The following is a 12,835-nucleotide window of genomic DNA, read 5'->3' as shown; positions in this document are numbered from 1 at the left end:
CTGGTAATACTTAAATTACTTTATATCTATTCCTATCACTTAAACACAAAAGAGCTGGGAAGCTCCAGGCCAGCAGGCCCACTTCAGTTCCTGAGGAGACCATGGAACAAGCCCTTGTGGAAGCTATTTCGAGGAACACGAAGGGCAAGAAGGTGTCTGGGAAAAGCCAACACTGATTTACCATGAGTAAATCACAGATGACCAACCTGACTGTCTTCCGTGATGAAACTATCTGCTCAGCGGATAAAGAGGTGTGGTTTTGACAATCTTAGTGATGTGTTTGATCCAGTCTCTCAAAAGATACTTGTTGACAAGTTGGTAAGACATGGACTGGACAGAGAGACTACAAGGTGGGTGGGAAAAGTGGCTGAACTGCTGATCTCAAAGGGTGGTGGTTTAATGACTTTGACAGTCTGAAAGACACCCAAAAAGAATTTGCATAATATTTAAGGAAGAGAAACCTGAAGTCCTGAATCTGGGATGGTATAATTGCAAGTGGCAGTACAAGATGCTCTGCTGGAAAGGACCGGCTGGACAGCAAGCTGAACACGAAGAAGCAGTGTGCTCCTTTGGTGGAGGCAAAATGTGTCCTTGATTGCACCAACAAGAGTACAGCTAGAGGATCAGTGGGATTACTCCACTTGTTGGGCCATGGCTGGAATACTGCGTCCAGCTTTGGCTCCCCCAGCTTGAGAGACATTGACAAATTGGAGATGGTCTAATGGTGGGCCACGGAGATGAGCAGAGAGTTGGAGAACCTGGCCCGAAGAATGGTTGAAGGAATTGGGTTCGTTCAGCCTAGAGAAAAGCAGAGTCAAGCCTTCCAACACTTAAAAGGAGATGGAGTTACTCTACAAGGGTGTGCAGTGGCAACACAAGCAGCCACAGGCACAAGTTGATTCAGGGAAATTCCATCTGGATGTAAGAAGAAAAGTCTTAAACACTGGAATAGGTCACCCGGAGAAGTGGTGAAACGTCCCTCACTGGAAATACTCAATGCTGAGCTTCAGATGGCCCCAGATAACCCAATCTATGGCCAAGTTTGCACCAGATTACTTCCAGAGGTCCCATCCAACCAAGACTTTCCTATAATTCTCTGCTTTTTACAAGCTGTGATCTTCATTCCGCAAAGACAAATCTGAGATACTCAGCAAACTATATAACTACATTATCTGCAAAACCGTAAATGGACAGATTGATTATTTCCCATTAGATGTAACTGTTCACTCCAAACGCACTGAAAAAAGGTTTACTACCTCTGCACCTGTCATATCAATGCTATGTCTATAAAGAAAGAAGCTATGCTGACATAAGAAATATATGTTGAGCACCTACAATCCAAGACATCTCTGACTTAAGGATGAGGCATTTTTCTTCTCAGAAGGCAAAAAGTATTTGTGTGAAATATTTAAGACGTTCCTTTATTAAAATAACCCAACTATTCCACACAATGCTGGTTTCCTTCTGTCAAGAAAATATAGGGCCATAAATTTAGCCATAAAGTTACCCTCGGATTTTTCATGATCCATATAATTGTACAAATAAAAAATGACAAGCAACAAAAGAGAGCATCTGACGGGAAACTGTTCAAATGGCATCCCAGCGAGCATTTCAATCTTTACAGTAGCATCGGAGTCAAACATAAGAAAGAATGATTATACAGTAATTGGATGGATCCAAAATACAGTTCACAACCTTTTCCACACACCATCCAGCACAAAACAAGTCAAAGGAATAAAGCCGATGCCATTTCCCTTGCTTAAATCTCTCCATGCAGATATTAATTTACTCGGGCTACAGATTTATTAAGAGCTGGTTATGAATAATAGCTCACAAAAAAGCATGGAAAAGGATAAGGTTTTTCATCCAAGAAAGCAAGCTGCCAATATAAAGGGAAAAAAGTAAACAACATAAGTCAACCTTTATTGCAAAATTCACAAGGTCATATCCCGAACTGACAGAAATTTCGCAGCATAAAGGAGCTACATTGGCTTATACCCTAACACTGCCTGGCCTAACTAGTCTTATACTCAATCCGTAAGGCAAAGGTTCAAGGGAAAGAAGGACAAAGGAATAATGGCAGGAAACTTTCTTTCGCTCTGCTGGTCTCGCAGAGGTTGAGGCTATCAGGATAAGATCGTGTGTACTTACTCAAGGACTTCCCTCAGCATGATGGAATAGAGTAAAACTGCTCCATTACTATTCCAGATTTTGCAGAGCCTGTATTGCATGGAGAAACACTAACGCTGACTGGATAGCTTTTTTCCCCTCTTCAAAATCCACGCCATGGTAGAGAGTATCAAAATGATAGGATATTAGAGATGATAAAGTCTTACGAGTTAGCGTTTCTTTAGCCACATTATCAGGCTTCCTTTATGTCCAGTTTCACTTAGAAGCAGACTCCTGAGTCACAGCAAAAATTTAAGACATCCGTCTTCGCTCTCCTTTTGCATCACAACAAAAGGTTTTATTTACTTTATGCAAAATTTTCCTTTAATAGGAATTTTAAACCCACATATGAAAAGTTTATAGCATTGTTATAGAAAAATCCATAATTATATTATTCTTTAGGAAAATAAGAAATCACAAGAATTCATACCTTTTTGTCAAAAACAGTTAAATCTTTCTTACAAATACCCAGTACCTGTAGCTCACTGCTTACCATCTGGAAGCTTCTAGTAGAATGAAATTCACACTGCATCATATCAAAGAAGATTGGGATTGTAGCTTTCCGAAGCTCGGTTTCAGGGATAAGTGTCATTTCTAAGATAGGTCCCACCATTTCTGGGATAAACTTGATTTTATGCTGACCTTTAAGAGAAAAGACGCATTTCAGAGTTAACGAACAGCCACTGACTTTGGTAGAAGGTAACTGTTATAAAAGCCATATCAATAAATCCTCATACGGCATAAGAAAGTACTTTTCATTATCTGACTCTACCAAAACATCCATTATTATTTATGTCACAAGAGGGGAGGTATGTGGTATGTTTAAACCCAAATTAACAAGAGTTGTTGAATCAAACTGGGACTTGTCACATCTTCCACGAAGCGCCCATATTTGCACACTCATATTAAATTTCAAGGTGGTTTTTTTTTTAATACAACTTATGGTCGGGAGAGAAGGAGGCTAAAAGGCACATCGCTTGGATTAACTTATTTAGACTTCTGTACCCTGTGCAGCGTACAAAATGTTCTCCGTGCCAGTCCCTCAAAGCGTCGCCACGAGTGCATGCTTACACTGCCTCGAGACATGAAACTACATCTTACCAAGCCGATAATGCGTCTTCTTTCTTCGAGAGCTGATCTGACTGGCAAACTTTATTTCACATTTCTCTTCCCAAAAGAAAACTGCACCTCCCCCAAGCCTCCCTGCTACGCTCTCCGCACGCGGAACAGAAATTAAACCTTACCAAGGATGTGGCATCTAATAAATACTGGACTAGTTAAAAACATCTAGTTACTGTTCATATTATTAGCTAAAGTGCAGAATGCAGGTTACACCTTCTGCAAATTATCTGCTCAACAACTCCATAGGACGACGCTGGTGTAGAGCAGTGCAGCAGAGCACTGGAGAGCTCCCGGCGGAGGACTTGACGGCAGAGGTTTAGAAAATACAAATATATTCCCCTCTCAGCAACAGGCTGGCATTCAGCTGAACCTCACTACACAGCTGGTGACGTTTCTTGCAAATGCAACGTTAATGGATGCATATCATCAAACTCATACGCTGTTTATGCATCCACTGCTGTGGTTCAGACCCGACTTCTTCAGAGCTGAGCTGATTTGACGAGCCCTCAGCTTCCTCCATTTTAAGACTCCCATTTCCCATTGCAGTTACCAGTGGTATATGACAGAAACCCATTTTAATTTATTTATATTCCACGGCACTACGCCAGGGCGGCAGTAACCGTGGAAGTATCTAATTAGCAGTTTCACTTTTCACTTTTCGTGGAGGAAGGGTGGCTGATGGATGAGCAAACGAGTTGGGTGGGTTTATTAACGTAACTCCAGCGTTGTTGACATATGAAAATTTGATGATAAAATGTGAAAAAAGATTTATGATGAATGAGTGATGAAAATTAGTTAAAAGTCACTAGTGTTGTTTAGAAAGTTAGAGGTGATACAAAAGTAGAATATTATGTCCTACGAGCATTTATCAAATAGCAACATAATAGGGGGTAAGTGGCCACTCCGGAACCAAATGGAAAACAAAGCGCATCAGTGTCGGAAAGATTCCCCATATACGTCAGCCGTCTCATTCAGCAATTCCTGCGGGTGAGAATTAGGACACAACACATGTATGCTCAGACCTAAACTGTGTTCTCTCTGCTTCACCTGGAAGGGCAACCTGTGAGGACGCCCCAAAAAAAAGGGAAGCAGAAGAGGCGAGGCCGCCCAGATGTCGCGATTAAGAGGGAGAACGGCGATAAACAGCCTACCAGATGGCTCTGTGAAGAGTGAGGAGGGAGAAACCAAGTTATGGCCCTGACATGGAACCAGAGGCGCAGAAGTGCAGGTTGTGTAGGGGGAATGAACGGTCCTGAAGCTAGTCGTGAAGTGTCTTATATGCGGCGGGTTGCTGCTTTCTCGTGCGACGCTCGATTAATGGATAACCTGGTACTTCAGAAACCGGTACTTCGAGAGGGGATTGAGTTTTATGTGCGGCTACCATTCAAGGTGTGTTTTCAAGCACTGTCGTATTCGTGGGTAGATTAAGTGTATAAGTCTTGTCGTGAGTATGGTTTGGGTTAATTCTAGAGGAATTTATTTGTTAAACATTACACTGAATAACTGATGGCTACGGTAGGGGTGGGGATGGCGTACGCCCGCGTAAACGTTGATGTGTATAGAACATGCGTTAGACAAATTTCCTGAGGTTAATGTGATGTATAATGTGGAATATAGATGAATGCATAGGAGTACATAAAATTATACAAATAACATGAGGTTTGGGGTTGTGGAGGATGGGGGGGGTTCTGTTATGAAGTTCCTGTGGTTGAGGTTTACAGCGGCGGTTTTTCAGGCCGCAGAGCTAACATAAATCAAAATGAAGGTGATCAAGAAGAAATCCTTTACTAACCAAACACGCTACTTTTTTTCAGCAGATACAATCTTAAGTTAGTTGATTCGGCAACCTTCAGAATCCTATTAGCATTAGCAATCTTCTTAGGGCAAATTAATACTCCACTAAAAGTCCTCTTTGTATGATGCTGCAATGCTGGTTGTTGGTGAGGAGTATCAAAAGTGAGAGGCACGAAGCTTTCCTCTGTCTCTCTCACAAGCATTATTACATTTGGCCTCTCAGGTGACAGCTTTGTTGTATTACGCCTGAAAAGTGTCAGGGTCAATATTTCAGAAAACAAATGATAGTGACAAAAGTTATTAATCAGGCACAAATTCAGTGTCACGGAGTTCTCCGTGTGCCACGGTGGGTTTTTCCATTGCTTCAAGCACGGGGATTCCCTCAGAAACGTAGCGAACATCATCTGAACTTTAGATGTGAAAAACGCACTCAGCCTTCTTGCCATTCACCGACTGCTGGTATTTATTAGCGGTGCTGCCTTGCAGGTAATCACCCACAGAGTTTTTAAATCAAAGAGGACAGAAAGCTTCTCTGAATATGAAATTCAGAAGGACTTGGCGGGGGGAATAGAAGCGTGCGAGTTATTAGCAGAAAGTGCAGATTGTACTGCGAAAAAATCCCTCGTCTGCTGTTTGAAACCCACTTAGTTCTTCACGCCGTCTGGAGGGTCCGTGGGTGGCTCCCACCAGCGTTTACGCAGCTCGGCTGCAGAGAAAATCAAGGGGAACGATGCGCTGGGGCGGCGCTGCCTGCTTGGGATGCGAAGCACTCGCCCTGCAGCGCCGCTGCCCAGAGCCGCTCCCGCGGCGCGCAGGAGCAGGGGCTGGCAGCGGCCACGGGCAGGCAGGGAAGCACGAATTCAATTGCTAAGCCATCTTGATCGGTTTTCTTCACAAAGAATGAGCGAGGAGTAACACGGAGAAAGGGTTTGCCCACGGACTGGGTGGGAGCGGAGAGGGTGGAAAGCCCTGCGTGACATCCTTCCGGCGCTAGGATGTGATCTGATGAGGTGATGTGATGAGGCACACGCGCGCGTTTGCTGCGATGGTGTGATCCAGTCAGATGTTGTGCCACAAAAGAAAGCACGAGAGCAAAACACGAAAGGAAACGATCTCCCCCTGGCCCTCCAGAGCATCCATCCCAGCTGCCTGTCACAGGCAGCGCTTTCTGATAAACAACCCAACAATGAATTCAATTTTTTTTTTCCCCGGGAGTGCGGGAACTCCCACGCAGAGACTCAAAATGTGACAAGTCTAGAAGAAAACTGAAGATTCTCTTCTGAAAACCAAATTGTGCAGCTGCTTTAAGAACCACATGCAAAAAAATATTCTTTTGAACATGAAAAAACCTGCCCTTGCAGCGGCTTCTGCCTTGCCACGAGATGCGTTCCTACAGACCGCTCACAACAGGAACCGACCTCGTTACGCGAGCCAAACCCAAGGCGCTTGCTTTATTGGGTGACGTGTGATTTTCCTTTCCCGGCTTCTTTTAATTTAAATTTGGACCACAAAAAACACCGACTAATTTGCCAGCAACCTCTCCTCTCACTTGGGTCAGCTCTGAACATGCCTGACTAATTCAGAGAGCGTTATCTGTAATGACTTCTATTTATATAATGCTCGAAGTTCAGGTCTATTTTTAACCCTGGCTTTCCCTCCAACGACATTAACGTCTCTATCAAGACACCTTTTCTGACGTCAAGCACTTGGAGGGAAGGGCTGGGCCGGTGGGCAGCTCGCTGGAGCACAGCAGCGGCCACCATTTCACTTCGTCTTCCAGAATTTTACTTTTCCATCTCCCTCTAGCTGGTTCCGACGTCAACAATAAAAGCAATGTTTTCTGAGCTGGCTTTCCTTACCAACTTTACCACAAGGATATTATTTTTAATGCAATTACAATTTCTTTAGCATCTAACTCTCGAAACCATTAACCATTGAAAACAGCTACACATGACCTAGTGTCAGACTGTGTTTTGTATATGCTAAGTCGCATCACATAACGCTTTTAAGCGTGTGTTGTTTGAGTTCCTACATATTCAAGACAGAGGCCATGGCTTGCTTTATGCTTCCCTGATACTTACTGTCTCACCAAGGTCTAAGGCCCCAGTTCCACCAAAACAGTGACGCAAAATACTATGTTATTTTAAAGTTCAGGTGGTGATACTGAGGGAGAAAAGCCTACAGAGACTAACATACACTGATGCATCCAAGAAAATAAAAGCCTTGCAGCACTTGCTGAAAGGCAACGCAGCGGGGGCTCTGCACACCGGGACCAGGCTCCCCGAAGCCATCCTCATTGCTGCTGCATCACAGCACTCAAATCTAAAGCCCTCGTGATCACATCTAGCAGCGTATCAAACTGGACAGCTGCGACTAGGATTTAAATAGAAAATCTGCCAGGCTGGATCTCTCATATGCGGTGCCCTGTTTCAAAAACCTTAATTACAGGTATTTAAAGTGTGTGCACACAGTTAGCTAGTGCTGCTCTCCACTAGATATGCTTTTTTCTCCTTGCTTATAAAGGTAGGAAGGTATGAATATTGCAGCCAGCACTGCATAGGAAACTGACAGGAAAAAAATGTTAGAATTTGTATTTTACTATTGAATTTCAGAAAATGAATTAAACTCTTAGATGCGCATTACAGCTACAGGACTGTCTCGTTCCTGACTGGGGAGCTTTAACTCAGCAGGCATGATACGTTAATCATGGTATTTATGAAGAAAATCTGATGAGACAAAAATATTAATTTATGAGGCTGATCCATACCCTTTTAATGCATAAATCAAAAGTCAGGGTTGTTTGGCTTCATCATATATTATGCACAATGGCACAGTCATAAAAATTACATGCTGAAGCATATGCAAGAATTATAGCTTTTCACTTCTGATTTTCTTTCTGAACATATACATTAATAATTTGACTAAGGTAGTGCAACTTCTACGATAGAAGTGTCATGCACCCCCCAATCAATTCCCCTGCAGTGGTAAGTCAGAATTCTTTCTTAATTGATGCCGCGCCATACATGAGATTGGTGCAGAGCCAGAAGTTAAACATGATCCGCGTCGACTATCTGTATTACAAAGAAGATGAGAAAAAGCAAGCTGCTCATTATGAGAAGCACAAAGGCCGCCTTGGATTGGGGTCCTGCCTCCGATTTACCTTGTTCTGGCAGCTTTTGTTGGGAAGAGCAGCAATTTACTGACTCCCTCAACGTGTGAGATTTTGGCATTAATGATCCCAGCCACTTACGGCATCACAGATGTTAGAGGTAGAGCAGGTCACGGAGTCATCTACCTGAATAATCTTGGTTTACAAAAACTCTATTAAAAATAAGAGGCTTTCATGGCAGGAGAGGAAGAAATATTGGAGAAACCACCACCCCTCATGCCAATCGATTCACAAAGCTCCAGGGAAAATTATTATCATCTCCCTGCTAATGATGAAAAACTGAACCCTAGAGCAACTAAATAACTTGTCCGAGAGCAGCCAGTGTCAGCAGCACCAGTAAAAAGCACAACGCACTCCCCAGGCCCCAGCCTGAATAAAATAACCCCATGTAAGAACAGCCAGATGTATGAATACGTATGCAAATTTTGCTACTTTCAGTCCAGTAAATTCTGGGAAAAGTCTAAGAATGCAAAGATGCTGGAGAAATTAGTACAGGTAACAGATGAATATGGACTGTAAGCCTGGAACAGGGAAGGATTTGGCTAATTACTAAGAAGGAGGCTGCCAGTGTCCTGAGCTGGATGACCCAGCAGCAGGCACAACACTGACTTTATTAGCTGACTGTCAAAGTCACATATCAGGCGTGTACCATGCTTTAAAATCCGTTCTCCAGACACTTAATTCATGAAAGATGCTTCTAATAAAAAGTGAACTCCGCTGCTCTCAGAAGCCTTTTCTCATCATTCCAGCAGAGCGGATGCAAACTCTGTGATCTCAAATACTTATGAACCCTTGCATTCCCTTCTCTCATATATGCTGATTTTTTCAAGTTTCAGCAACAACAGTTCAGCTAGAGATATAAGTGAAGCGGCAAATGCATTTATTTCTGATAATTTAAGGAACTTTTGATAAAACTCGGAAGAGCTGAAGTGTCTCTGCTGTTAAGCTCAGGAAAATGAAACCTGGCAGATGAGTACCCTCAGGTCACAGTAAATACTCAGTTTCTCATGAAATTCAATCCCCATATAGCTAAATTATACCCAGTGAATAGTACAGACTCGAGATAGTCAGATATGCCTAATTTACCTACGAACTCCAGGGATGTCCAAGTTCCCATTCTTTACTGATCCTCCTGAGTCACTCTGATGCAGCCAAACAAGACTGAAAATCAGACTTTAAGCAGTATTTCCAGGCTAAGTTACTGATAACCCTCGGACGCGTTCATTTTGCTACAGTACCAGTTACTGCATCCGAATGTCTGCGTGGGGGTGTATCTATGTCTACACATGTACGTGTGTGTGTGTATATATATATTTTTAAGGACAAAAAATCCCATTCAACAGGTATCGCCATAACCATTTTTTTTTAAATTTAGCATAAGGTTGAATACCAGGAAAAAACAGAAGATATGTAAACATTGAGTACAGTTACATATCTTCCCAGACGGCAAAATAAGCGTGCAGAGGCGGCTTTATTTCTTAAATCACCCGCTTTGTAAATGCCTTCTGGAAGCCTACCATTATTCAAGAGAAAGCAAGTTCATTTCATCTCTAACTTGGTTTATACAAGAACTGAGTGAAAGCATTAAGCAACAGGCGCTCAGGCTACTTACCCAGGTTATACCACATATCCCTGATTTCAAAACCAATCTGCCTTCTCATATCACCGTACCTTAAAAAGGAAAACAAAATCACCATGAAAGAAAAATAAAAACCCAATACGAACAAGCAGAAATGACTCATTTCAAAATCTGATCAGCATTTCAAAGATATTTGAAATTCCGGAGCAGGTTCTCCAGATTCAACCAGTACAGTTACACTGCCCAGCCTCCCTCGGCAGCTCAGCGATGCGCCCGTAAACACTCCATTTGCCCAATGGCCCTTTTACAAGGGGGTGTGAGACACAGAGGCTGCCTGACACGTCCGGGCTACCCCAAAAACCTCAGCCACGCAGCCACCAGCTTCTGGTCCTCCCTCGTGTTACTTGCTGCTCCCCAGTTTTCAATTTCTGCAGCAATGCTTACCGAAGGGAGAACAGACATGAAACATTCACCTGCGCAAACCTCTCTGTGCCATGCTTGCAGGTTATCTAACCACCCTTCGGGACACGCGGGTGGTTACAGAGATTAATTGTGAGCATTTTCTATTTTTCAAACGGTAATGGCTGGAGGAAGCATTACATGGCCTCAGGCTGCATTGTATTTTTATATGCCCGCTTAGCATAACACCGTCCTAGAAAATGCAACGAGGAACATCTCGCGACATCTTGTACCTCGACGTGCAAAATCAAGAAGAGAAGGTTTCTATGTTGGAGGGGACCGTGCGTCCTGCCCGCGCTAGACCAAAAGCGAGTGGTCGCAGGCAGCCGGGGCGGACGGAGCGGGGAGCCCATCCTGCAGCCTCCCCCCGAGGCTGAACCTGCCTCGGCTCCGCCGCAAGGTTGGTGGCACCAACGCCTCGCATCTCCCATCAGGGCTAATTTTATATTCCGCTCCCTCTCCACGTTAATACCAGGAAAGCTTAGTGAGTGGAAAACACCCTAGCGCCTTCATTAGCGACGGGATCGGAACCGTAATGAGCTCCAAGGATTTATTTGCTACACAGAATATTTGTATGTTAAAGATCATTACTTGAATAACAAGATGAGCAAAATGGTAATATCTGGCAACTTGTGGGATTTCTGTGAGATAATAGTGAAATACCCTGCCATTAATATGGATTAAAGAGATTCTTCTGCATCATTAAGAATCTGTTATTATCTAATGCTTAAATGCAATGTTTAGCAAAACCTACAAATTACAATAATTAAATTTTAAATTGTTAAATATTTGACATATTAATTGAAATATACACTTAAAAAGATGGGCGAGTGTAATATTGAATTAACTGATTAATTATATCCCTTTGGCACAGAACTGGGAGTGGTTTCACACAGCAATAAAAGTTAGTGCTTCCACACCATACATTTATTGCGTCTTGAAGAATTTATGGTCTCGATTTCTGTCTCCAAAACATGATTAATTGGAAAATAACAACTTGTAAAATCATTATCAACAGATTTACAATTTAGCAAACTTTATCAAGCAACCACCTCAAATGACTTAATCTATTTACTTATATTAGCTTATAACAGCAGTGACTCTGTTGATTTCTTGAATTTCTTCAGCAAGATATACTGCTCAGTTTAATAGAAAAATCACTTGAAAGAATTTCTGTCTAAGGTTCCCCTCCTCACAAAGAGGAATATCAGCCCACAAAATATATTTGCCAGTAATTTCCAGTCCAATTACAGCTCAGCTGTTGGTTTTTTGCTCAGGTCAGGAGTCTGATCTGAACTAAACTGCTCACGTAGGTGCACACCGGCGTCGGACAGAGAGAGCAAGGGGAGACCGGCAGCAGACACGGCATCGATCCCTCTGCTTTCTAACTGATTGGAGCGCTTTGCCTTTTGCAAGTATCTTTTGCACACAGAGCAGAATGTGCATCACATTCCCATCTGGTACCAACTGTTTTGTTCCATAAATTCTGAATCTAATGAAATAAAATTTACCTGGCTCTACAAAACCATCTTGATTTCCCTTTGCAAATGTATAACTATCACGTTACGATGTTCATTGCACAAGTGCAAAAACCTGAGCTCTGCTTGACATGACTTTTCCTGTTTCATGAAGGAAGCCCCACCAGTCACATATACCTATGTACATTGGATCACATAGCGCTTAAAAATTCTGTTGCAACGCCCAAGTAAAGCACAGCTTCCAAAGGAAGCCCCTCAAAACTCATGACAGGGTGGACGAGGTTGAAGGGCAAAATTTAGCTGCCAAAAAACCCCCGATGGGACATAGACCCCCGTCTTCTCTGGGCAAAGCCTGCGACACATGGTTAGAGCAAAAAGCCTTTAAAATCACATCGCACTGCAGCAGTGATATCTCTTCCCGTTCTCGCTGTGATCTCTCTCATAATAATCTACAAAAGGGACTGAATATAGAAGCATCTTCCTTCTTTATATAGATATATTAATATATACTGTAGGTACAAGGAGTCCAAGCTATACTTGCTCAGGGAATCATAGCTTCTGGAAATGGCCTCAAGCTGCGTCAGGGAAGGTTTAGATTGGATTTTAGGGAAAATGCCTTCCCTGCCAGAGCGGTCAGGCCCTGGCACAGGCTGCCCAGAGAGGTGGGGGAGTCACCGTCCCTGGGGGGGTTCAAACACCGTGCAGACGTGGCACTACAGGGCATGGTTTAGGAGGCCTGGGGGTGTTGGGTTGGCGGTTGGACATGATGATCCTACAGGTCTTTTCCAACCCTAATGATTCTCTGATTCTATAGCTTTGAAACTCTTCATTTTTGTGCATTAACTGCGGCCACCTGATTAACTCTGGGAACGACCTGCTTTTGCAGGCACTCTTTACAAATACCATGACACAGAAAAAGATTCCACACACAGTGTTTGAAAGCATGTAGCTGGCTGTTTTCAGCATTCAGTGTTTAGCTAATTAATTATAAGGTCCACTACATTGGGACCCCAATGAAATTTAGGAGAAATGCATACATTAAACAAAATATTCATACTCCAGTCT

General features: G+C 43.0%; 1 protein-coding gene across 2 annotated transcripts in view; it reads right to left on the bottom strand.

Annotated features, from left to right (window-relative positions):
• The window catches only part of DOCK1 (dedicator of cytokinesis 1), a 316,638-nt gene that overhangs the window by 71,734 nt on the left and 232,069 nt on the right, over window positions 1-12,835 (bottom strand). For both annotated transcript variants that reach the window (XM_064464378.1, XM_064464379.1), the window contains exons 32-33: window positions 9,867-9,925; window positions 2,663-2,811 (exon numbers count right to left, since the gene is read on the bottom strand). In XM_064464378.1, coding sequence (XP_064320448.1) covers window positions 2,663-2,811; window positions 9,867-9,925 — 208 coding nt within the window. The remainder of the gene's footprint in view (window positions 1-2,662; window positions 2,812-9,866; window positions 9,926-12,835) is intronic.

This window comes from Phalacrocorax carbo, chromosome 12 (genome assembly GCF_963921805.1).
Source record: "Phalacrocorax carbo chromosome 12, bPhaCar2.1, whole genome shotgun sequence".
Lineage (NCBI taxonomy): Eukaryota > Metazoa > Chordata > Aves > Suliformes > Phalacrocoracidae > Phalacrocorax > Phalacrocorax carbo.
Note: the sequence above shows the minus strand (reverse complement) of the source record. Positions and strands in the feature narration are given on the sequence as shown.